This window comes from Andrena cerasifolii, chromosome 6 (genome assembly GCF_050908995.1).
Source record: "Andrena cerasifolii isolate SP2316 chromosome 6, iyAndCera1_principal, whole genome shotgun sequence".
Classification (NCBI taxonomy): Eukaryota; Metazoa; Arthropoda; class Insecta; order Hymenoptera; family Andrenidae; genus Andrena; species Andrena cerasifolii.
Window position 1 is genome coordinate 15,446,268 of NC_135123.1, and position 24,095 is coordinate 15,470,362.

General features: G+C 38.7%; 3 protein-coding genes across 6 annotated transcripts; 2 read left to right on the forward strand and 1 right to left on the reverse strand.

Annotated features, from left to right (window-relative positions):
• The first annotated feature begins 346 nt into the window (after positions 1-346).
• Rbm13 (RNA-binding motif protein 13) lies at positions 347-1,939 on the forward strand. Its single transcript, XM_076815572.1, has 7 exons — positions 347-482; positions 544-590; positions 672-815; positions 900-1,212; positions 1,300-1,536; positions 1,606-1,683; positions 1,740-1,939. Exons 1-7 carry the CDS (start codon positions 468-470, stop codon positions 1,872-1,874), a joined length of 969 nt encoding a protein of 322 aa, XP_076671687.1. The 5' UTR covers positions 347-467; the 3' UTR covers positions 1,875-1,939.
• A 60-nt stretch (positions 1,940-1,999) lies between these two features.
• Positions 2,000-9,944, forward strand: LOC143370441 (post-GPI attachment to proteins factor 2-like). Of its 4 annotated transcripts, none has more exons than XM_076815575.1 (5): positions 2,000-2,220; positions 3,150-3,459; positions 3,541-3,808; positions 4,270-4,467; positions 4,619-9,944. In XM_076815575.1, exons 2-5 carry the CDS (start codon positions 3,295-3,297, stop codon positions 4,750-4,752), a joined length of 765 nt encoding a protein of 254 aa, XP_076671690.1. In that variant the 5' UTR covers positions 2,000-2,220; positions 3,150-3,294; the 3' UTR covers positions 4,753-9,944. The 4 variants fall into 4 exon arrangements, with proteins under 4 accessions (XP_076671690.1, XP_076671693.1, XP_076671691.1 ...); XM_076815578.1 differs by lacking the exon at positions 2,000-2,220 and adding an exon at positions 2,325-2,489; XM_076815576.1 differs by lacking the exon at positions 2,000-2,220 and adding an exon at positions 2,497-3,043.
• A 354-nt stretch (positions 9,945-10,298) lies between these two features.
• LOC143370440 (integrator complex subunit 12) lies at positions 10,299-13,210 on the reverse strand. The gene is made up of 3 exons (XM_076815574.1): positions 12,488-13,210; positions 10,629-10,950; positions 10,299-10,557 (listed from the first exon to the last, which is right to left on the reverse strand). Exons 1-3 carry the CDS (start codon positions 12,923-12,925, stop codon positions 10,403-10,405), a joined length of 915 nt encoding a protein of 304 aa, XP_076671689.1. The 5' UTR covers positions 12,926-13,210; the 3' UTR covers positions 10,299-10,402.
• Positions 13,211-24,095: the final 10,885 nt, after the last annotated feature.

A 24,095-nucleotide genomic window follows, 5' to 3' on the forward strand; every position in this document is an offset into this window, starting at 1 on the left:
TAAGGACGTCAGCCAAAGGGGGGGGGGGGACTAAAAACTATATTTAATAAAAAGGAATCCAACTCCCACATAAACAAAATTTAAATGTAATTATTTTCTTTATTGTACCTCGTAAAGACAAAACATATTAAATAGAAAACTGGTGCAAAGATTTGGGGGCGCCAAAAATATTCTTGCATAAGGTAGACGCCTTACGCACGTGCGAAGCGATAACGTCGCATGCGACACGAAAATGGCACATTAAATGCCCCCCTCAGTCGGTATGGCTGGCAACTTTTCTTATCCGCGAGCGCTTTCTCTCAAAGCTATCCTATTATATATAGGATTCCTATACCCCATACCCGCTAGTGTTGCTATATTCACGGCGTTTAGAGCGCACGTGTGCTTTTACGAAAAACTTGTGTCAAAAATGTTTAATATTTTTCGTAATCATATTTTGTAAGATATAAAGAAATAAAACACATAAAATGCAGCACGACGACGTGAGTATACTATGAATTACATACAGATATTCACACTTAATTTAACCTTACATTTTTATAGGTTGTGTGGAGCGTTATCAATAAGTCCTTCTGCTCTTTCAAAGTAAAGTAAGTACAATTTTTTAAAGGAAGTTTACATCCCTATCGTTAAAAACAATTCTAACTTTATTTTACGTTTAATGTTTGCAGCACCAAGTCCCAAAGGTTTTGTCGCAATGAATACAATCTCACAGGTTTATGTAGCAGGGCATCCTGTCCTCTTGCAAATAGTCAGTATGCTACCATCAGAGAAGAAAACGGTATCATTTACCTATATATGAGGACAGCAGAGAGGTAATAGATTTAAAACAAAATTGTACGTTTTAAGATTAATTTCATTACCATTGGACTGCGTAATACATTGGGAATTCTCCGCAGGGTGCATTCTCCGAAAAATGCGTGGGAGAAGGTGAAGCTTTCCAGAAACTTTGAAAAGGCAATAAGCCAAATCAATGAAAATTTGTTATATTGGCCAGGCTTCATAAAGGCGAAATGTAAGCAAAGATTTGTAAAAGTTACGCAGTATCTCATACGAATGAGAAAATTAAGGTTAAGAAGGCAGAAACAGATTGTGCCGATTCAAAGAAAGATTGAAAGACGAGAGAGGCGTAGAGAAGAGAAGGCCCTCGTCGCGGCTAGATTAGAAACGGCGATTGAGAAGCAACTTATGGAACGATTGAAGCAAGGCATGGTACGTGTCTTTAGTAATGCAATTATACTCATATATGTGAATATATATTTTTTACTCGATCACAGAATATTTGCTTCTTTTTTCTAGTACAATGATATTTATAATTTCCCACAAAAAGTATTCGACAAAGCTGTGGAAGCTGTTGAGGTTGAAGGAGAAAGCGAAGCCGAGAGTGAAAGAGAAGAAGAGAAGGAGGAAGAGATTGAAAAGGAAGTGGAAATGGAATTAGAAGCAGACGAAAGGGAAAGAGAAATTAACGAACCGCATTACGTGGAAGCAGAGTCGGATGACGATAATGACTATGGCATTGAAGAAGTGTCCATGGTAATCAGAAATTATAATAAATTCTTATAAATTATAGATTCTTCTAAACTAATATACTTGTTTGAGTAGGACGAAGACAGTGATTCAGGACAGAAGCAGGAAGTTGAATTATCTGATAGTTTCGAATCGGAAACGAGTGATATCGAGGTAATAAATGAATAACCTTTCGCTCTTTCACATTTAAAATCAATGTATTTTTGCAGGATATAACACCGTCCACGAGTAAAAACGCAAAACGACCGGCTCCTAAAAAAGGCAAAGCGCAAAAGAAAACCCGCCCCAAAGTCCAGATTGAATACGAACTCGAGGAGGCACCGCGGCAAAGAGAACGAGCATAATTACTTTTTACTTAGGAGAATTATAATTGTATCTTTAATAATAAAGTTGAAACTTGTTTCACAAATTCCAGCAGTACTATCCTTACAATATTAACATTTCTTCTATCATAACAGATTGTATCATAGTCTTGTTTAAACAACTAAAGATTCCTCTTTTAGATAGCGCGAATTCGAAATTCGCGCCAGTGCTTGAGTAGCTTATATACACAGTGTAGATGGCATCTCCTCAAACAGAAATTATGGGAACCTAGCAGACGACATGTTTGTACACAAGGCTAAGGTAACTCCTGTCAATTTTCCACACGAAGAATACAAATGAACATGAATGAACTATTTACCGCCAAAGGTATAACAATTTCGATAAATTGTGACTGACCCGAGATCGTGATACTACATACAAACTCCACCGTAAATACAGCATTACGAACCCATTCACTCGAACGTTGCGTATGTTGTTTATCTTTTATATACTGGCCCGTGTATAAATCTATCTTTCTAAACGAGAAGCTACTATACTTAAATAAGATCTCGGAAAGCTATGAAATAAAGTAGCGACCACGTTCCGATTACATATGTCACAATACGCGAAGTGAAGTTTCGCATGGCATGCAGTAGGTAAAAAGAGCGGACGATTGTCAACTTGCGGCCTGTCAAAAAAAAAACTTAAGACGCCTTTGCGTTAAATACTTTAATGAAGTACGATCGTTTTATCGCACGTTTCACGCGAATGCACCGAGCTCCGTAATAAAGCTCCCGCAGGCAAATGTCACGAGCTTCGCATTACCCGTGACAGTGTCTTTTGTTTGCTATAAATAGAAAAAGTAGGTTATCCGTAAAATCAATTCCAAAAATAGGGCAATTAACCCAATATGTTTCTCGGTTTTAGCAGTTAATACTAAGGCAAGGGCCGCGTCATATTACCCTTATGTTCAATTTCTGCGATCTATTATCATTTTGCTCTTTCATTGTCATAATTAACTTAATGCAGGATAATTACTTCACTTGTGTCAGAAAGGACAATTTAAATCTACAGAAATCTCATCCTGAACGAATTGTAATCGTGTTCTGTGGATTCTTACATAAAATGTGGTAGTAATTTGTATGACATTTAAAACACTTTAATCAAGAAAGTGCTTTTAAACGATTACGATCCTGAGGAAACCTGTGAAGTAATTATGTGAATACATTCGTAAAACATGCTTGTTATCTAACATCTGCTACCGCTAATTGTCGTCCATACTCTATTATTAATGTAGGCGTCATTTTTGCTTGCAGGTGTATTATGAAATTTAGAGAAACTTTCAAAATCATCGATCGAGATTAAAGGCAAGATTATGGTCTTGGCGCAGCATGATTTAATACGTTTCTAAGCTCGCTTTGTATTCTGCGCATAAATGTCAAAATATTAGATTATATCGCCATGGAGTTGAATAATGTGGGAAACAATAAGAGCTCCGTGTATATGGCAATATCGTTTAGAAAATTATGCGTGGCAACAGTGTCGTTGCCTCTTGTCACTCTTCTATTCTGTTTCGTTACGGCGAATATCTTCCAATCAGATGACATTCACGAAACACATTGTAGGGTACGCACACTTATAGATTTAATAACTGATAAATTATCGATTTCAATTAACTGTATTAAAAGCGAAATGTTTCTCATCCAGGTTTACAATGTACTTCCATCGATCTCAGCCATTACTGGCATATCCCCGCAAAGATATTTGTGGCGCATAAGTATAGCATTGCATATTGGCCCTCGTCTAATTATTGCCAGCGTTTACCATTCTTATTATTATAATATGCTTAAAGCGATCGACGATGTACCGCTGAAAATTATGGGATCGCGACTTTTAAATTTATGCTACTGGCTGAATATCGGGGAAGTGGCTGCCTTATGTGGTGTTACATACATCTCGAACAGAGAGAATTATTGTAAGTAAAATTATGGAAAGAGTAGTCTCCCATTTAGCGTATAATGTATCAGTGGCGCACTCAAGATCTAATCTCGGGTGGAGCCGAGTTGAATGGATAAAAATACTTTTAATGCAAATTCTATAAAATTCATTAGGTGGTTATAAATATTTATTTAAAGAATAAAATCCTATTTTATTTTCTGTTTACAAAGCCGCACCTTTGGAGAGTGCTAGGACCCGTTGGTTATACATGAATATAGAGTGTCCATTTTAACATTACTATATTTTTATTGCTTCTGACGACGCTAAATAGCGTTTGAGAAATAAAACATTCTAGTCGTCTATGGTTCCTTTTTTTTTCAAATTGAATTATATATCAGTAGCTTCTTATTTGCAGCAAAATATTTTATGTATATCACCTGTTTTCATGGTTCGTAATATAGGCTTTGAGGAATTAAATAACGAAAATTGTTTTTTCAGCGGTGCATGAAAAAATCTTCATCGCCTTCATGATTAGTTCCCTTACGTATATGCTGACAGCAGTAAGGCTGGGACGTATAGTAACACCGAATGCACAAAGTCTTCGATACAAGCAGGTGCTTTTTATAATGAGTCTCGTCAGTACCATTGGACTCGTCATTTTCTTCCTAAAACACAGGCTATTGTGCCATGATCTAGGTAAGGAAATTCATATATTTACGATAAATAGTTGATAAGTGTATATAACCACATAATACAGCAAATACCATTTGTTTTTACTTAACTGTGAACTACATTTATTGTTAAGGTTGCCGTTTATAAAACTTATTACAATATTTTTTTCTAACAGCATTTAGTTGGTTTTCCTTCTGCGAGTATGTGATCGCCTGTGCAAATATGGGTTTCCATGTTACCGTAATATTAGACTTTCCCAAGGAGCAGCTGGTTGTTGGGAATGCTTTACCTGCCTTAAAGGTGGATTAACTCCTCGTAATATTTTATATTTATTGTTATCTTATTATTGTCATCAAAGTGCCTACTGCCACTGTCTGGAAGTGCTATTGCCAAGAATTAAAAGTATATTATACTATACGAAGCTGAGTATCCACTGCTAAATACTGGGAAACATTTGCTAGCAAAACTTGTGTCTATTAACGGAAGTTAAAAGTATCTGTAAACAGTTTTTGTTAAACACTCCATGCTCACAGTAATTTCGGCGATAATATTAATGCGGCAGCATTAACAAAATTACTAACTATTAAATACTACATCTACAGCTTCCATAATGAGCAACAGATAAAATCAAACGAGAACATAATCCTTTGATTTCTTTTATTTTTTTCGCGGTAGACAAATATCAGAGTTGATGTGAAAGCGGATAAGCAATTATAGATTCATAATTTATACGACCCTCAGCATTTTAATTGATTTTAAAAAAGATCTGTTGCGGTATGTTTATTACTATATTAAGTGTTGGAACTGGGGTCATGTTTATGTATGTACATACCGTAAAAATTTGTCTTCTATTTCCGTTGGGATGCTTAAGCATTAAGAAGTATTCAGAAATGTTTTACATATTAAGTGGATACACGGTTCAATGCACAACGGTTCTCCAATTAAATCATACTCTCACGGGAATAAAGAAATATTAGCGTGACCTAACGCTTTATGTTAGTCTGCAAATATTTGTGGCAATTTTCATCTTAATCTTCGCATGCATTTGTTAATAATTTTCTAATAAAAAATACAATCAATACTTCCACTTCTGACATATAAAAGCACAGTTAAAAAGAAAAATGGAAAAATCTAGCGCTTCCAAAGTATGGCACTGGTATCTTCCCAGGCAATGAAATCTTTAATGGCCTTTTAGGTAGTAGAAACTTGTAGCGATACCAGACAAACATGTATCCTACATACAAACAATATGTAAACGTAAAGTCTAAACTAATGGGATTTCCATATTTAGCTTCCGCGCATAGTTCATTTTAAACGGGAAAAGAAAATGGGGAAATAATTGTTAGCGCGAAGAAGGGAACGCGTACTGGCGTATAAATAATTTCGAAGCGTGTTTCGTTAATGGTATTTTGTGAAGTGAGAATTCTAGTCGATAATTAATTCTAGTCGTCATATTTTTGATGTGTTTTAAAACATTTATTATCATGTCATGCCATGAATTTCGATGCATTGTTAGCATGTAGGATGCATTTACATTGACGTAATTTTCATGTTTAATGAGGGTACGTTCGTAGTACGAGTGTACGCAGTTTTAATTTAAAATAAAGTAGAGATATTGTACATCATTGTACAGCTGTATATCACCAATATAATATATTGTATCGCGTATTAGTATACACACACATATATATATGAGCCGATCATTACGTAATGTATAATACAAGCGAAAAGGCACAAGTTACTCGATGATACTCACGCGAAATTCACCGTTGCAGATTTATGTTACGAACGTAAGAATTAATACCTATGTTTACACGTAGCGTATAATCTTTAAGTGCAACACGATGATTAGCAAACGATTGGTATTTGAATAATTATGAAATTTAGGGAGGAACACATTGACGGAAAGTAAACTCGATAATTAACTTGTACGATATATTTCTGACCAAAGCTCGAATAACGTCCAAAATTACGGAGCAAATTTACGAGATTAATTCGAATAACTGTTTGTACGAAATTTTATAAGCAAGAGCCTCATTCTCCCTTTTTAAGCTATCCATATAGTAGGTATTGGAATCAGTTTTATAAATCCGAATGAGTATGTGTAATACTTAAGGGCACTGGATGAACACATCGTTTAGAGTTACCGCAGTGATATATTGCAGTGTCATGTTCCTTGCGTATTTTATTCTGCATTCAAATAGCGATAAATAGATTTTAAATAGCACTCGTTTAAGGCTGTCGTTACTCTACATTTCTACATCCCAGCATTACTTATATAATATATTTTGATGCTAGGACTTTTAGACTACCACTGAAAGGATAGTAACGGATATGTCCGCTTGTAAAATGATCGACAATCGCGTAACAACCCTTTCATTAGAATATACAGAATTATTGTTGATTCGTGCTTGTCTTAGTTCTATATATCTTACATTCGCAACTCTATAAGTATTCGAAAGATACACCCGAGATGTTAAATCGCTACAGCAACACGATGATTTCGATTATAATACGTTCGTATTAATTTATAACCGTGTATAGGAACAATTATGAATTGTCACGATTAGTTTATCGATATTATTATCTCACGTTAAAAGCCGCGCCAGGTGATATATTAAAGATACCGTGTACGTATTGTATTGGCATCGAATCGGCGGTATCGCACGGATAAAAATCGTTCTACAGAATATCTTTAATAAATCACTAATTTCTCGCAGTATAATCATTTCAATTGCTTCTGACATTCACTTGTAGCAGTCGTGTACGATGTCCTTTCATTTTATTTTAATTACTTCTCCAATGTCCGATGAATATCTCCGTTTATTGTTTCTTCTCTACCAATACATACAGATGAGATACACACTACTGGTTCTAAAAATACATTAAATGCGGGGCAATTGTAAACGGTCTTTTTAAGGCGATTTACAAGGAGTGATTTATTGCACGCTGCTTTACAGTAATCGCGAACACACGATACACTTCAAGTGAGCGGTACGTTCGGCTAGTATTGTTAGTCGCTATTGTTTATTCCGTTAACTGATTTTACAGTAGGCTCGTGTTTATCATGTAACATTATCAACGAGATACTTTGACGGAACTCTGATCGTACCAAGAGACAAGGGGTTCTGACACGGTTTATGTAAACTGTCACGTCGGTGCCAGAATATAATGTGTTGTTGAGGTGCAACTTCGGGGAGACCTTGACATGTGTCAGAATCTTTATTTAATTGATGTCGGCCACTTGGCACGGCGACTCCGTCATGAATTAGGCTGAATGTCCGCCGCGGTTTAAACAGAGGTTTATTATGTAAAGTAGTTCGAGGCGGATTCTGGAGCAGAGTCATACGCCGCTATAATTATAAAAATTGTATGTTAGAAGCGCCGCGCGAAGAAAGTTGTTAATCACCACCTTTATACTCTGCTCCACCCTGCGCATGTACGTCTAACACATAGAGCGTGCCACGTACAGTCGGGAACGTAGCAGAGAACTTTATGTCGCGAGTAATACTGAATTCGCTGGAAGGTTCAGGTACACGTAGCGATCGATAAAGGCGGCTCGATAATACGTCTGCAATTATAATTGCACGTCAATTTCTCTCGTCGCATGCACGCACCACGCACCTTAGCACTCCCGAGAGGAGCTTTTTATCACTTGAGTACCGGCATATTTACGATCTCGCTTTTTAATGGTCCAGGTTCAAAATTGTGCCGCGAGTTAACGGACGTTTTACCACGCATAATTGTGAAAATGTATGTTCACACCCTAAGAGTGACTAATGGAGAATTAGGACGAGACAGATGTTAACAAAAGCCATTGAGAAAACAAAAAAGATACTGATAGAAATATTTGCTAGGCTCGTATTCCTGTACTGTCATTCGTACTATTTTTCTAGAATAGCAATACTTGGTTGTGAGTTAATATATTTAACGTATTGTTATCTGCGTGTAAAGTATATTTTTTCCCCCCGTTCGATTTTGTAAAAGGTTTAGGAATCTTTGCGTGCCAGAATGAGCTTTTTAGATATATTATTATGTAGTTTCTATATATAGATATATAAATATACATATAAATATACACATAGTTCAAACTTAAATTAATTAGCAATAATAATGGGAGTAATGAAGGAGACATATCGACTCGATAGGTACATGAAACTTTAATTTTTAGAAATTCGCATCAACGATGATACTCGCTATTGTACTAAACAAGCGTGCGATGGCAAAGAATTCGGCAAATGATACGGTTCGCGCTTCGTTCAGACGAATAGTGAAAGAAAACAGCATTTTCACGCGAATACCCTTGCTATTGGCTCGTGGATATTATTCCGCGACGCATATTTTTCAACATAATTTCGCTACCGGAACACTTTTTTTCCTGATTTATCTAATTGCTGAACGAACGAACCGTCGTGCTCTTGCAGTGGAACAGTTTCCTCTTCGACAAGTGGGTAATTTAAATGATCGGCAATTCTGTGATAATCAGCACAAATATCTGCCCCGCGATACCGTCTTATATTTCCATGGTAGTTTAAAAACTGTATTTATTGTCTTCTATGGCCTGCCTAATTAAGCTAATTAAGAAACAGCAATGACTCGTTTGTGAATCTTTCTCAGTTCAATTCTCGAGATCAATTCGCTTCAACTATCTCCTTTTGCTTTGCAAGCCTGTTACGAGTATTATCACAGAATTCGCTTCCGCCGGGGCACTTATTTCTGCAAGCGAATGGCCGATTTGCAAAGTGTTGTAAGAGAGAAATCACAGCGTTCGCCAGGAGAATGATCGATTTTGTAAGATCGGATCGGATAAATGTTTCGTTCCGACCAGATCCGCAGGTTGATTTAATAATTTACTGATACGTTGCGTCGAAGGCGGAGCACAAATAAATTAATGCGGCGTAGGTGAACGGCATCCAGCGTCGTTGTAATATTCTTAAAGAACAAAGATTCTAGAATGACTCGCCTAGAATCGACGTTCACGTTCCGTATGTACGTCGAAGGATGGATCGGATTGGCCTGTAATTCTGTAACGCCTGGCGTACGTACATACTTGATCTCCTCCTGTACGCGCGATCAATTAGAACGAAAGTGATCGAGCACCGTGCCCGATTAAAACTTGGGCATGGTCGCCGAAGGTAATTGAACTCCGTTGACCTTAATATGGAGAAGGAACGAGCCGCGCGATAAGGGTAGAGGGGGCATCTGATTGTCAGTATGTAAATTGCCAAAATAGGGGCTCGATTGGACCACGACAAGACCACGTTCTTTCTTTCTCTTTGGTTCCCCCCGACGAGCAGTTTCGTTGCCGAGTCGAGCAAGGTGTGCGCTATCTGTAATTGGCTTGTGCAACGTGCCCTGTACTGTGATCGGAATGTTCTTTTGCGGGAGTGATGTATGAAATTGCGTCGATTTGTCGAGAACAAAGTACGTTTAACGACGGGTTTCTCCACCCATGTACATGTAAAGAAACGATTAACGAAATAAAGCGTACCGTGCATGTACATCGATCGTTTCTCTATCCCACTGCCACTGCGTTCATTCCAGCAAGCTATTTCACATCTTTCGAGATAAACAGACGGTTGTAATCAGCGGCGGATTTAAGGAAAAAGGGCCAGGTGGCAGACGTTCCGAGGGGCCTTTTTTGGGAAAATGAGGGGGTAGTTTACTCAAAACCGGGATAAGTCTACTAGTACAGAAAAAAGTATAGTGTTTGGATAAGATCACAATTTTTTTTTTGAAAATTGGGCCTTATGGGGCCTTCAGGGCTGGGGCTCCGACGAAAGTTACTCATCGGCTGCCTGTTAAATTCGGCACTGTTTGTAATCATCTGTATAGCTACACTTTAATAAATATAAGTATTTTATTAATATCCTAGTTCTGAATATACTTGGAACGTTGAATATATTTATGAACAATTACAAAACGTAATTTCAAGTGCCTATAATTACAACGCCTGCTATTACTGCTTGACTATGGAACGGGTTACTGAAAGTTTCGATCCAATTCGTTTCCTCAAGTGATTGGAAGACACGGTCTTCGTCACTTTCGGCATTAACTGTGCAGAGTTTTTCACGCATATGCCCTCGCCGGTGCCGCTGGCCGTTTGAAAGCAATCTACAAACACACGACTTGATATTACGAATTTAATAAAAAGGGAAACAGTAGATGCGCGTAATATTGCTTACCTAGTGATACTTGATCAGCGATACTCGCCTCGCTTTTTAAAAAATTCGTCTCTAATTTCCCCGGCATGTTGGTCTTCGTAGAAGATTCTCTCAGTTTGCTCGTGTCGCTTTGCTGGCGAAATTTTCTGGGCTTCTTTTCGTCGGTGGCGGCAGCGGAGCTTAGGGAGGCAGCATCCGTGCATTTCCCGCAGCGCCATACGATTCTGGGATCATAGACGTCGATGTCGACCACAGGAGGGTGGTGGCACAGTGGGTGATAGACTTCTTGACACTCTTGGCACTCCAATAAAATTAGTGGCCCCAGTTTTGCTCCATTGCAGACCTTCCGTTCCATTCGTTTCGTCGAATAGAGTTCGGTTTGCATAAAGCGATCGAATATATTAATCTCGTGTGCCTCGAGCAATTTCGCGGTAGAGGAAGGACGAGAATATGAGGGGGAGTATAAACCAGTTGGAGAATGATTTATGTTATAACACTAGGGTGGCCCTTTTTCTCAACATCCGATTTCTTTTGCTCTCCCCAAATAGTATGGTTCCGTTTCATAAAAAAATAACGAGTACAGACCAGGCCTTAAAAATTTTGTTCAAGTAATATTAAAAGAGCATTGAATTTTCTACAATTTTTATGTATAAAATTTTTTCGTGCTTCCAACCATTTTTTAAATAATAGCGATAACAGGCGATCTCTACGAAAAATTATATACACAGAAATTGTAGGAAATTGAGTTCTCTTTTAATATTATTTGAACACAATTTCACTGGAGCTTACCCTTTTCGGAAAATTCTTTAAATTCGTCTGTTCGATTGGAACACACTTTTTCTGGGATTATGTTCTTACGAAATGGGACCATTCTAGGTGGTGAGAGCAAAGAAATACGTGGGAAAAAATTTTGAGACAAAAATTAGGCGTCTGCCTAGGGCGTAAAGTCTACAAGGGGCGCAAAACGCTGTTTTAATTGTTACCATTTTTTAAAAGAAAGTGTTAAATGAAATATTACAAGTTGTACTATGTAAATGTTTCAAGCTAGGAATACAAAAAACTCAGGGTAAGAACATCGAAAAGCTCAAATAAATGTATTATTTATGTACAAATTATAAATAAAGGGCTCCATTTGGCAAGTTTACTAAGGGCGCTAAAAAGGCTTGAGCCGGGCCTGGGGCCAATATCGTGACTCACATGAGACTTTAATCTCACGAGACAATTATTTCATTATTTTTCAATTATTTAGTCATTAGTTTCACGAAACTAGGGTAAACCAACCAGTATTTGACCGCATACCAGTGAATGGCCATTAGGCAAAGAGATTATAAATTTAAACATTATTATATTTTTATAAATGGAGTGTAGTTGCACTTTAAATATCCTATATTTTAATTACTAAGCAAACACTAATAAGTACAATTCTTATTAAAAGTATGCGGTCATTTACTGAGCTTCTCCAGGATTTGCATTTTATAATTGTTTTTCTTTAAGTTACGATAAGAATAAATAATAATTTTTATAGAAATTTCAAGAAAAATAAATTTAAATGCAATTTCAAGAAAAATAAATTTAAATGCAATTTCAAGAAAAATAAATTTAAATGCAATTTCAACAGTTGTTTTGCTGTCCTACATAAATATATTCAAGCATTAATCTCAAAGGTCCACAGATTCAACAATTCGGTTACTCACTGGTTGGTTTACCCTACTTAGAATCTCACGAGACAAGTTTCGCGATATATTTCCAAGAATCTCATCTCTCGCGACAATTTCCATTATTTACATTCAGTTATTACCGGACTTTTCGTCTCGTGACAGAAGCGCACACATTTCTAATAACTAGGTTACATTATTGCAAAGAAATGATTCTACAAAAACCTTGCATAAAAGCCCGTCCGCCGATGCTTCGTCCGGTATGGATATCCTCGGAATGTCCCCTTTGTCGCTATAATCCTCGATTTCTGCATCGAGCGTTTTCGTGGTTGTCCAATTGCTTCTCGCTGTATGATTTACGAAAAGCGAGAGGTTCTTGGGTGTTTTTGGTGCACTGGAGTCATTGGGCCTCTTCCGCGACACGGCTCCGCGCTTCTCCGATTGATCGCTCGAGAAACACGTCCCACAAGTTTTCGTGTTTTGCAGAAGTTTCCTCGGCACCCTTGCCATCAGGATCTTGTCGAATCCGTACGTTCTCTCGATGGACGCGTCCAGCATTTTACGAAGCTTTTCCGCGCTGTCGTCGTCCGTCGAATGTAGCAGCGTCAAAGCGTCGAAGAAATCGTCATCCGAGTCAGTCGCGTCTTCCGAGTCCTCGAACATTTTACAGGGATTCGGTGGAAGCCTCCCTTCGAAGGTCTCCTGCGTTTTCTTTGGCGCACGCGTGTGCCGTGATTATCGGTAACTAGGGTGCGGCGCGAAGGGGGTCGCGAGCTTCAAAGCGACACGGAAGTTTTGCGCGAGCATTCGACGGATTCGATTGTGCGAATAGCGGCGGACGACTTTGGACGAATGTTCATTGTGAAATGTGCCGAAGAAAACTCGTCGGTATTTATCAACTCGACCGTCGACTTGCTCGGGCGATTGTATATCGATAGACTTGCAACGATGCACCCGTTGCTCTTTGGTTCGGCGATGAAAAATTACTGACCGCGCCGCTGTAATTACTGTCTAAGCACGATCGATGAGTTACGAATGCTTGTGTAAAATATTTTGAAGAAAGCACTGCTTGCGATGGAACAGCAATATATATACATATGTATATGCAGATTGCGGATAAATGAGGAATCAGTTGCTTTTGCATGTTCCTTTTAGGGGGTGCTTCTGATGAAAACGCGCCTGTACATCTTCCTCGTCATTTTAGCAAAACTGTTTCGTTACATTTATTCTACAGAACACTTGTGTTTTTATTATAAGGTAAGTGAGGGTAGTAAGGCCCAGACGTCGTTTTTCCCTGGTAGGTCAATTTGCGATACTGGTTTTAAGAACTTAAAAATTTATTTTTTGTTGCTTTCGTAAATTTTTAGGAGTATCGCAGTTTGTGGTTGTTCATAGATTTCTATGAAATCAAAAGTTCTCAAATATATGTGTTTTTTTTTTAATTATGGAACCTTAAGTGGGCCTTATTACTAGGGTTGTCCATCGTACTATAATATGTGGTATTGTACTATATTTTTGTCTAGTGTAGTGTATACTGTTATATAGAAAAATATATCGTACGTGAAAATACTATATTTCCGATACATCGATAAAATTCTACAATTTTTGCTTATTTTTTATTCTAGGGCAGCAAAACTTTAATTTTACAATGTAAAGTTTAACCGAGAGAATTTATTCTAAAGAGAATATGAATTGGCGGAAGAGAGAAACGGAGCTATTTAGTTTATATCAGAAAAAATGAGCTCCTGATATATTTATGTAAATTTGGACTTTTAGTGCAATCGAACGTAACGCAATATTATTGTACGTATCATCTCAAAGTAATTTCTTATCTTCTGTCATGAATGTGAGGTGACGGAATGAGAGAAACAAGGCCTCTTTCAATTTGACAAAGAATAAATTATTTACATATTTTAATATGAATATTGAGTGCAATAATGCCATCGAGTTATTTAAGAATGATAAAAAGTTGTTCTGTATTGCTAAAAACAAAAAAAAAATATGTTTGGAAGAAATAAAAACTAATAAGAGTAAAATGTACTTTTACTTTTTCGAGTGTACTTTTTTTCATACTCCATGACAGCAAATTTACATTATTATCCTGTAAAAAAAGTGGTAACCCTACCAGCAGCGGATGCTGGTAAACGTCAGAATTCATCCATCAGTTCTGTTGGCGAGAGTCCGAGTCCAAATATTCTTATTTATTCACTTATATACCTAACAAAAAACCCATTTGGTGCACAGATAATAGAGAAAACCAGACGAGCACTAATACCTAAAAGCAGAAACACAAAACAGAACAAAATAAACGAAAAAAATTATACCAAGCTAAAAAATAATCAAAAAAAAGGAAAAAAAAATACAATTACATAAAATATCATAGAAAATACATTTTCTAAGATATTTCGAATCTCCGATCGGTCCACAACTGTACACGCTAGTACTCTCCGGTGCATTTCAAGATTCACCCGGTCCTCGAACGTTTTCGGTAACACATACACCTTCCCCAAATAAACGTCTACTTTCCCAGAGCTTATATGTACACCCATCTTTCCCAACTAAAAGTTCAAGCGCAACCTCCCATCACCCATGACACCCCTGCGTCTCCAAACAACTTGTTAATTTCAACCCTGCGAAGAGATCGTCCAGCACACGCGATCGAGAAAGAATCGAAAAAGGAAAGGAGTTCAGTTATTATGGAGAATGGCGGGTTTCTCACCCTGCAAGCACTGTACCAGAATCGAGTGGAATCCAGCTGAGAAGCCGGGCCCGGTAGACGTCGAACGAGTAGGATTATTCGCCAGTGGATCGGAGCTGGAGCCGAGACCTGGGTCGGGGTCGGGGTCGGGGCCGGGGAACAATGTCGGAAACGACGAGGACGGTATGCCGAGATATGCAGGATATCGCGCAGAACTGCGATCCTTGGAGATCGGGGGCAGAGGCAGAGGGTTACGGAGGCGGCGCGCGCGAGCAAAGCCGGGGGATACGTATCCCCGTTGCACCACCACCACCAACAGCCCCGACGGCAACGCGCGCCGGGAGAATACGTCTAAGTGTATTACCTACGGGGGAGAGCGTACCGTTCCACCTAAATATGTAATAATATCTACCGGAGATACCGGCATTCCTCGACCTCGAGAAGAATTCGATCAAAATGTGTCGCGATACTCCCTACGGTATGCCAGGTGAGGTACGCGTCTCCCCCGCGCTACCCTTCCTGCACCACCTTCACCCCCCGTTCGCGCTTCTACGTCTTCTTCCTCGTTCGCCCCTGCCCTGGTTTGTCCGAACGGAATCGGACGGGGGCGGTATCGGTATTCGCGGCCGTTTCTAGTTCTCGCGAGGGCGCTGCCGCGTTTTTAATATCGCCCCGGTCAAAATTCACTCCCGCCGGTGACGAGTGTTAAGACACCTATTCTGCGGGGAATGATCGTGAGAGGCGTGGCGAATTTATCGGGGAACTTGACGAATTTTAATTTATTTCGTGTTTTAAATTTAGCCGGGATTTATAAGCAGCGAAGAGCATTCAATCTGTATCGAATATCGCGTTTTGTGGAAATGCAGCAGGTTTAGGTACTAATATTTACTTATGGACGCAGGGGCGTCAGGGGACTTTTTTCCAGGGGGAGGGGCAATTTTGAGATGATGGTAAAGAAAAATATACCCCTCTTGCTTTTTTTAACCCATTTTATAGTGCCAATTTATTTAAAAATTTAAAAATATTCCTTTTTTTAGTATAAACTTAATAAAGATCAGTTTTGAAAAATAAGCGAGTTTCATAGGTATTACGAACACGAATTTTGATTCTTCATAGTTCTAGTTTTTGAATCAAGGACTCAAAAATTTTTCATCGTTTAATGATACTGTTTTATTAACATGAAGCGCAGCAAACGAAGTTTCAGAAATTTTTGCCCAGTTTGAGCGTATGCGAGGGCCAAATTTTTTTTCCCGATAAATCCAATGAAGAGCTCTTATAGAGCAAACATTTCTCTTTAATTTCGTGTTTTTGGTTTTGTTGTGCGATTTTTATTGACCGAGTTATTCGCGATCAGAGCAAGAAAGGTACTTTTCACTTTGAACACCTATAACTTGCGAACTCATGATCGTAGACAAATTTCCATAAGTGTTTTGGAAAGCTAAGAAAGTTTCCTTTCAGAACCTTTAGTTGCCAATTTAAGATTTTCTTTTAATCGTATTAAATCCATTTCAAAATGATCCCAAAAATTGACGAAAATATTTGAGTATAATAATTCGGCCACCCTGTGTAAGTCAAATATTTTTTATTTGACATAAAAATGTGTTTAACCCTTTAGCGCCGGCGACTAACTCCCGATGAAGGAAAAATATCTAGTTTTCTTTTTATCGTTAAAAATGGTCTGAATTATATATTTTTATATGCATTCTTTTTTCTTTTTTTCAGAGGTTAAAATGCATAAAACAAATGAATACAGGGTTCAGATAGGTCCATCTTTCAACGAATAAAACTACTCTAAACATGTACTATTTACTCTAGCGCAAATCGCGAAACAGCAAAGAAAGGGAATGCACTGTACGTATGTACGGAATTAACATGAAAATTAATTTTTATAAAAGAATTTGTAGTGGAACGTCTCTCGTCCCCTTTATTGACCCGCCTGTGCACCCGATCATCTTATGACACCATTAATTGAGTTTCTTGATCGTTTTCTTCTTCTTGCGCGACACCCTCTCCGCCGGAGAGTCTCCGGCCTGCAGGTGACGGGAGAATTTTTAGAATGCACCGCTCGCGCGATATTTTAATATTTTGTAGCTTGTCCTTCGCGAAAGTAAATCTCCGCCGCGATAAGCCCCGCCAGGAATCTCACCCCCGCAGAATATCCGCCGGTTATAAGAAATGTTTCCCAAGTTTATGAGGTGATGCGAAGGTTCGCCGTAGCGCGGATCGAACGCTTTTACCTTCTTTTTTTCAAATAACAGAATCAACGGGGTGGGAACCGTTGCGTCGTAAAACACGCAATAAAAATATTCGCCGTCGGTGCCTGAAAATGCCAAGAAGAAATTGCTCTCGCCAAAAAATGGGCCTTGTATATTCGCAGGATTGTGATAATTTTTATGTGGCAAAATTACTAGGTACGTAACTGCTAGGCGCGTGTGTTTGAAGATCGTGACAAATTAAAACAGATCCGTTCCATTACGGGCCAGGAATTCTGATGAAATTTAGCGTACAGGAAGAATATTAAAAAGTATTCGACACATTTGTTTTTTATCACCTGATATTCATGTTATTACATTACTCGTAAATTAATGGAGATGGAAAAACATCGAATAGAAAGAATACTTGGTTTTTAATAATAAGGTAATTTCGGGTAATAAGGCCCAGCAGGTAATAAGGCCCACCTGTAATTTATCCTTGGTTGGTCAATCCACAGTCATGTTAATGCCATCTATTGCTTTTACTACGTACGAAATGTCACTCGAAGTTGAGGAAGTGACAAAGCAGATAATAAGGCCCACCAAATATATTAAGTGGGCAGAGACCTCTTCCAAAGCAGGACCGATATTGAGAAGAGCTCCGAAGCACGTACCACTTCAACCGGGACAAAAAAGAAAAGAGTCTGTGAACAAGAACCCATTCCATCCACCTCCAGAGAAAACGTGGACTGTAACTCTGTAGACAGTTGCTTTTGAAAATTATGCAGAACTGTATTCAAGGCAGATATGCGAAAGTGTGTCACGTGTCTCACCTGAAAACATGAGGAATTCATTGGGCTCACACCTGAAATCGAAAATGTCTTTGTTTGCCCGAATTGTACGTATTAAATAGGTGGGCCTTATTACCTGCACCACAGGAAATAAGGCCCATTTACAAGGTTTTTAAAATCCTATTAATTTCTGTATTTGTTGTGTTCATATATTGTTACAAATATTACAATGTACAGTTTAATGACCATAGATTTCTATAAAAAAAAAGTTTTCAAAAATATGTATAATTTTTTTTTAAAAAAATTATAGAACCACAGGTGGGCCTTATTACCCGAACTTACCTTATTAATAATCTGCCCGATTACGTTTTTATGTATATTTTACGTGAGATACATTTTAGTTAACTGAAAGCAGCACAATCTCCGATAATTATTCTAACACCACTCTTACGATTATTCTTTAAAATAAACTTCGAGGAAACGACAATATTCTCTCGAAATTTTTATTCGCAAAAGTATAAAAATCAATTTACAGATTATTCGAAGTAGATTTCTATTGTTATGCATTTGGAAATGAATATGTACGTCACTTCTTAAATATTATAAATATTAACTCGATGCCTAGCGTCAGCAGTTGCATTATTGAAACAAACAGTCTGCTATCTTTATTATTAGACCGGAACGTTGGCTAAACGGTGCTCGGATATTCGAGGTTTTACTCGGGTATTTTAACGAGATTTCTATCGATTGTGGAGAATCGAAGGGCTCCGAAAGGTCACGATGCCGGTAATAATTTGACGGTGCGTTTACTCCGCGGGCACGATATCCGGACACACTTTGGCCATTGTTGCGACATCACAAATTCAAGCGAAAACTGGCATCGGCCAGGCTTCCGCGTCCCGCGATGCAGTTTCGGACAATGTAGGAACAATAGGCGCGCAACTTCCGTGGAACGATAATTTCAAGTTCGCTCCAGCCCGTACTTAATAAGTTTACTGAATGCGCTGTTATAATTAATTCGCATATTTAACCCTAGGGAGAATTCGTGATAGGTATTCGAGTCGAATCAATTACCTACGCGTTAATAAAATTCTACGCGCTTGTAAATTTAATTTCTTCGAGCTCGCAACGCATTGCCTTTGTTTGTCAGCTACTGAATTCCTATAAATTATTGAAGTATGCAGAAGATTTATGGGAACGTGAAATAACACCGCTCCGATTATTAATTCATTTCTCACTCGCGTGACAGTATTTCTGATAATATTTCAAATACAGTAAAACAAAATTATATATATTATAACAGATTCTGTAATAAGTACGTAATATATACTTACCGCAAGCATTAACAGCTAATTAGCATGTATTACAGATAGAAAATGATACAAATTTTATATATTTTCACACTTGTAGTACATTCACAAAAATGCAATGTTTAAGAATCAGTTTGGTTTTTTGGTTCAAATGAGTCCGTGAGCTGAAGTCACACCCGCCAAGAAGGTATTTCTTTTCGAAGGCGCGATTTTGAACTCCAGATAACATTGAAAACACAAAATTAAAAGCGTATTTAAAAATTCTTCGGTATACTTTGCAAGTAGCTTAATAAATGAAAAGAAAGTTTGACATTGATATTCATTGTATTCACCGAGAAGGGAAAAGCCTGAATATTGCCGAATTTTGCGGCGTGATTATCAGAACAACCCCTTAAGTAACTTCGAGGAAATTCACAATATCTTCGTGCGATTGAATCCGGTGTAAATTATAAAAAATCAAGCCTCTGTTTGCCTACGTAACGAGGCGAGTCGCCGATGTTGCGAATTTTTCGCAACGGTCAGGTGCAGCCTGACAATATCGATGTCGATGAACCTGTATCAGGTAGAGTTATTAGACACGATCGAATGCAAAATGCATCGTTGCATAACAGAGTGCAGCGCGAAGTACATATCGCAGCAATCGCGTGCGCGACGTGTCATTTAACATTAGAATTGGATGATAAAAGAAATCAGTGTTACTAAAGAAGCCTGAAGAGGCCCATTCTTCGCGTCGAGCAGAAATTACTAAAACCCTAAGATGAACAGTCATGTTGACATCGATTTACATGCCTCGATAAGAAGAAGCTATCATCTTGACAGAAGTCTAACAATTTATTCGGCGTGACAGGTGGCATCGAAAGTGAAGGCAATTTCTTTTCACAACGCTGATCATCGTTCAGCCGATTTGTATTAGCGTCTTTCATCCGATCGCGTAAAGCGAGCACAGCGGGAAGTTTTATGACTTTATGACTATGGGCATTAAGAGAGGTATATACCTACGCAACATACCGACCGTGCCGTATATACTAGAGTTGGAATAGCTGGAATAAATGGAGGCCATCGAGGGATGGATAATTGTCAATTTGATCGCGTATGAAGGAATCGATCGACATCTTACTGCTAACGCGAATTCACGCGGTTCACTTTTGGCTGAACATTGCGGCTGATTCGACAAAATTGAAAGTCAAATGAACGCGGTGTAAATCACCACTCGATCGAAGTGTTCAAACAAATTGAACATTGAAAGAAGTTGACAGAGTTTCTACTTTCGTTTTCTACTCAAAGGTTTTCTTCACTCGCGTCGATGTATTGTTTGTAAACAGGGCTGTTTTGTGGCAGAAGATTGTTTTTAAAGGCAATAAGAATATTGGAAGTGTTATGCAAAACAAACAAATTAAATTTGCCTTGACGGTATTTTTACGCGGAGAGGTTTAGTCGATTTCATTGGAATTGTGTAAACATTCGCCTTTCGATGTCAATATTTCAATTTTGTTGAATGAACCGCACTGTTCAAGCAAAGTGAACCGTGCAATTACGTGTTCAGGTTCAACAGTTAAAATTTAATCTCATTGTAGTACGTGTTATTTAATTTTTAATAAATAAACGCACTACTGATTTCGAAGAAAATAATTCTCCAGATTAACATTCTGTAACGATCACTATTATATCAATATTACGATCGCCAGCGATTATAATACAGATGAATTTGAATCGGTATCATTGTAATGAAAAGAGAGGAGCATAGGTACTTGTATTGTTTGGTAGAACGTGTAAAAGGTGTCGAATTAAGTTTATTACGGCGGAACGAATCTACCAATGTGTACCGCACAATCATGCTATAATCGAGGGCGAAGAGTGCGCGCGAAATTGCCGCGAAACTAACGGAATCGTTTAGTCCGCGCGGCTCGTCGACGCGTCACGAAAATTGAGCGCTAACGTAATTAAGTAATTAAACCTCGCGGGTGAAATCGGACCGTTGCTTTTCCCATTCAATGTGTCGCGCGCACTGAAAAGCCCGCACGAAAACTGTGGATTTCAACCCCCGCGGCGAGTCTGTCACCGTGCACGCTCCGCCACTCTGTGATCGTTCGTAAACATTTGTCGAGTGCAATGTGTCCAACTGACAAAAGGAGCCCGCGCTACACCGTGCGTTTAAAAGCATTAATTACGGCTGCTTTTGTCTCCGTGCAAAAGCAACGCTTTGAGCGTCATTTTGATACGTGACATTCGATTTCACGAGCGCTGCCCCTCCTGTCCTGTTTAAATTGCATCCCCGAACGTTCGTCGCGTGAATGGGACGCAGTGAACCCAGAGATTCGCCGTACGAATCGACGTGCTTCCACGAACCATTCCGAAAGACAAGGGTGTGTTGTCGTTTCGAAGTGACTTGGCTTGGTAATGATTTAAATCGGTGTCATTTACCTGGCAAGATTTTTTTCCATACTCAATTTATGGTAACGATGATAAAACGTGTTTCTTACAAATTCGGAATTAGAAGAATTAAATAGAAATACACTAGGACCCTTTTACCGTCAACCCGTTTAACACTGTTTTACTGTAGCGTACAATAAAATGGTGCATCCCCGACACTTTGTATAAAATTGAAAGCTATAAATGTATTATATAAGTTTATACGTCAGTACGCTGTCTGTGTGTGTGGGGGTGCGTTTTATATTTACGTAAAGTTAAAGTGACACCACTTACAAGGGAGCATCCCGAACCAGGAAATTCAAAAAATTCTGAAAGTGTGTGAATATGTAGGGAATTTCCTTCTGAGTACAGCGCAATTTTTGTTTGCTGCCCAAATTCACTCTAAGAGGGTGGAATTGACCCCAGAAAATCCGATTATTTTCCGATTTTGTGTTACAACTCGTGATCTGTAAAATAATTTCTTCGCCAAATGATAGATCTAATTAAAAGAAGTAACTTTTGTCTTGAAACTTTTCTTCTATCTCTTACAGTTCGCGAGTTATGTTGCAAAATCGGAGAATAGCCGAATTTTCGGGGGTTAATTTCACCCCCTTCGAGTGAATTTGGGCTGCAAACAAAAATTGCGTTGTAATCAGGAGGAAATCCCCTACATATTTTCAAAGTTCCAGAATTTTTTGAATTTACGTGTTCGGGAGCTTCCCTTGTTAGTGGTGTAAATTCTGAGCTGTTAAACGGGATCTTACTGTACACAAAAAAAAATTGAAAAGACACAGGAATCGCAATTACAAAGAAAGTAGTAAAGAGTCAAATTCGGCGAGAAAGTATTTGCTGTTATTAAACACAACCTGAGACGATATTTGAAATAATATTTCCAATAACGTTATTTGAAAAGTGCACAGGTCTGACTTGTACCTACAAACGATGCGGAAAATATTCCATCAGTCACATTTTTTTCTGACGCGATTTTCTGCACAATAATCTTCTGCAGATAAAGTAGAACATCAATTATTGGGATAAGTGAGAGAAAATTTCGATAAATTGGTAATAGCAGATCTTTTGTATTATTTGGGTGAAATGATTTTACTATGCGAAGTACAAGGTCTCATTATGCGCCCGTACCTATAATTAAAATTTGGGAAATCCATATTTGAGTAATTCAGTATTCGGAAAATTGATGTCTGATTAATCAGCGTCGTTTGTGTGACTAATTTGTAATTATGCGTAAAGAAAGATTAACAATTAATGCGCCTCGTATGTTCATTGCAACAGGTAACAACGGATTAAATAAATTTGGCTCACAATATTATATACAGTACTGCCTTGCTGCCGCAATAATCAGTTTTCAGTACTATTTCTTACTTCTTTTTAATAGATCGAAAAAACTGAAAAATCGATACTGCCCTGAGTTATTTATTTACGTCACTAAATACAGCGCGTTGTTTATTGAAAATTGTATGCATGATGATCTTAATAGCAGGACAACGCCGAGAGGGCATGAACCCACCGAAAATAGATTCTATAGGAAATTGGGAATAAATGAAAAGCGGCTGGAATGGAGCCGAAGATGAAAGGTCGTTTTCCAGAGAATGAGGGAGCATAAACGTCACTTGGCAATCTTCAGTCAGTGCGCTTGCACTGGGTCAGTTGTGTCTGGCACACAGCTACCGTCGGATAATCCCTTGGATCCGTTAAGTACACAAATGGCTCCAGTCGGTCTGCTACCGAAAAACTGCGCATGGATTACGTTGTGCACAGAAACTTGGAGATCGTGACGATATCCGTTAATGCCCTCTATACACAAATCGTTAGTGCCTTACGAAACAAAGGAAGCTTAATGAGGACTATTGTAAATAACAGAGTAAAGTATTCCTTTCCTTCTTTGATGGAAATCACATTTCAATAGCAAAGCATTCTGACATCGTCATTTATTTCATACAAACTAAAGTGGCGACATGTACGAATCGTCGTTAGCGACACAACGATATTAATCATTAACCGGTTACTATTAAATCGGCTGAAAAGAAGGTACGTGTAAAGGTAAAGAGGCGGTTTCGTGGTTAGCTAATTGGTGCGTCGCCCATTTATCAAAAGGTCCATTCGGAAAACCTAAAACGCAACCCCTGAAATTCAACAAGTGCCCCTGAAACATGAGCGAGAGAGGATAAACGAGCGAGCAGGCAACACAACCAACCTCTATTACGTGCGTGACGCGACTGATCTCCCGCGCGGGGAGTGGGGAAGCGACGGTCCGTGCGCGCGCGGTGGGGGTAGAGGATCGGTGGTGTTCGGGGGTATTCGCGTATCCTCGGCGGCGCTCGGCTTCTGGTTTCTCCCGCGGCCGCATAAGCGGTGTCAGCGTGTGCGCAGACCGGCTGCGCAGCAGGCGTGTGCGTTGTCCAGATTCTTTGTGCC

Bases quoted from the DNA above. Each gene is read 5' to 3' on its own strand.
- Rbm13 (XM_076815572.1), top strand. The intron at 816-899 runs GTAATAGATTTA...AATTCTCCGCAG, and splicing joins TATATGAGGACAGCAGAGAG to GGTGCATTCTCCGAAAAATG. The intron at 1,684-1,739 runs GTAATAAATGAA...GTATTTTTGCAG, and splicing joins CGGAAACGAGTGATATCGAG to GATATAACACCGTCCACGAG.
- LOC143370441 (XM_076815575.1), top strand. From the start codon at position 3,295: ATGGAGTTGAATAATGTGGGAAACAATAAGAGCTCCGTGTATATGGCA. The intron at 3,460-3,540 runs GTACGCACACTT...TTTCTCATCCAG, and splicing joins TTCACGAAACACATTGTAGG to GTTTACAATGTACTTCCATC. The intron at 4,468-4,618 runs GTAAGGAAATTC...TTTTTCTAACAG, and splicing joins GCTATTGTGCCATGATCTAG to CATTTAGTTGGTTTTCCTTC.
- LOC143370440 (XM_076815574.1), bottom strand. From the start codon at position 12,925: ATGTTCGAGGACTCGGAAGACGCGACTGACTCGGATGACGATTTCTTC. The intron at 10,951-12,487 runs GTTTTTGTAGAA...ATGGAACGGAAG, and splicing joins CGGACGGGCTTTTATGCAAG to GTCTGCAATGGAGCAAAACT. The intron at 10,558-10,628 runs GTAAGCAATATT...GTGTGTTTGTAG, and splicing joins CGCTGATCAAGTATCACTAG to ATTGCTTTCAAACGGCCAGC.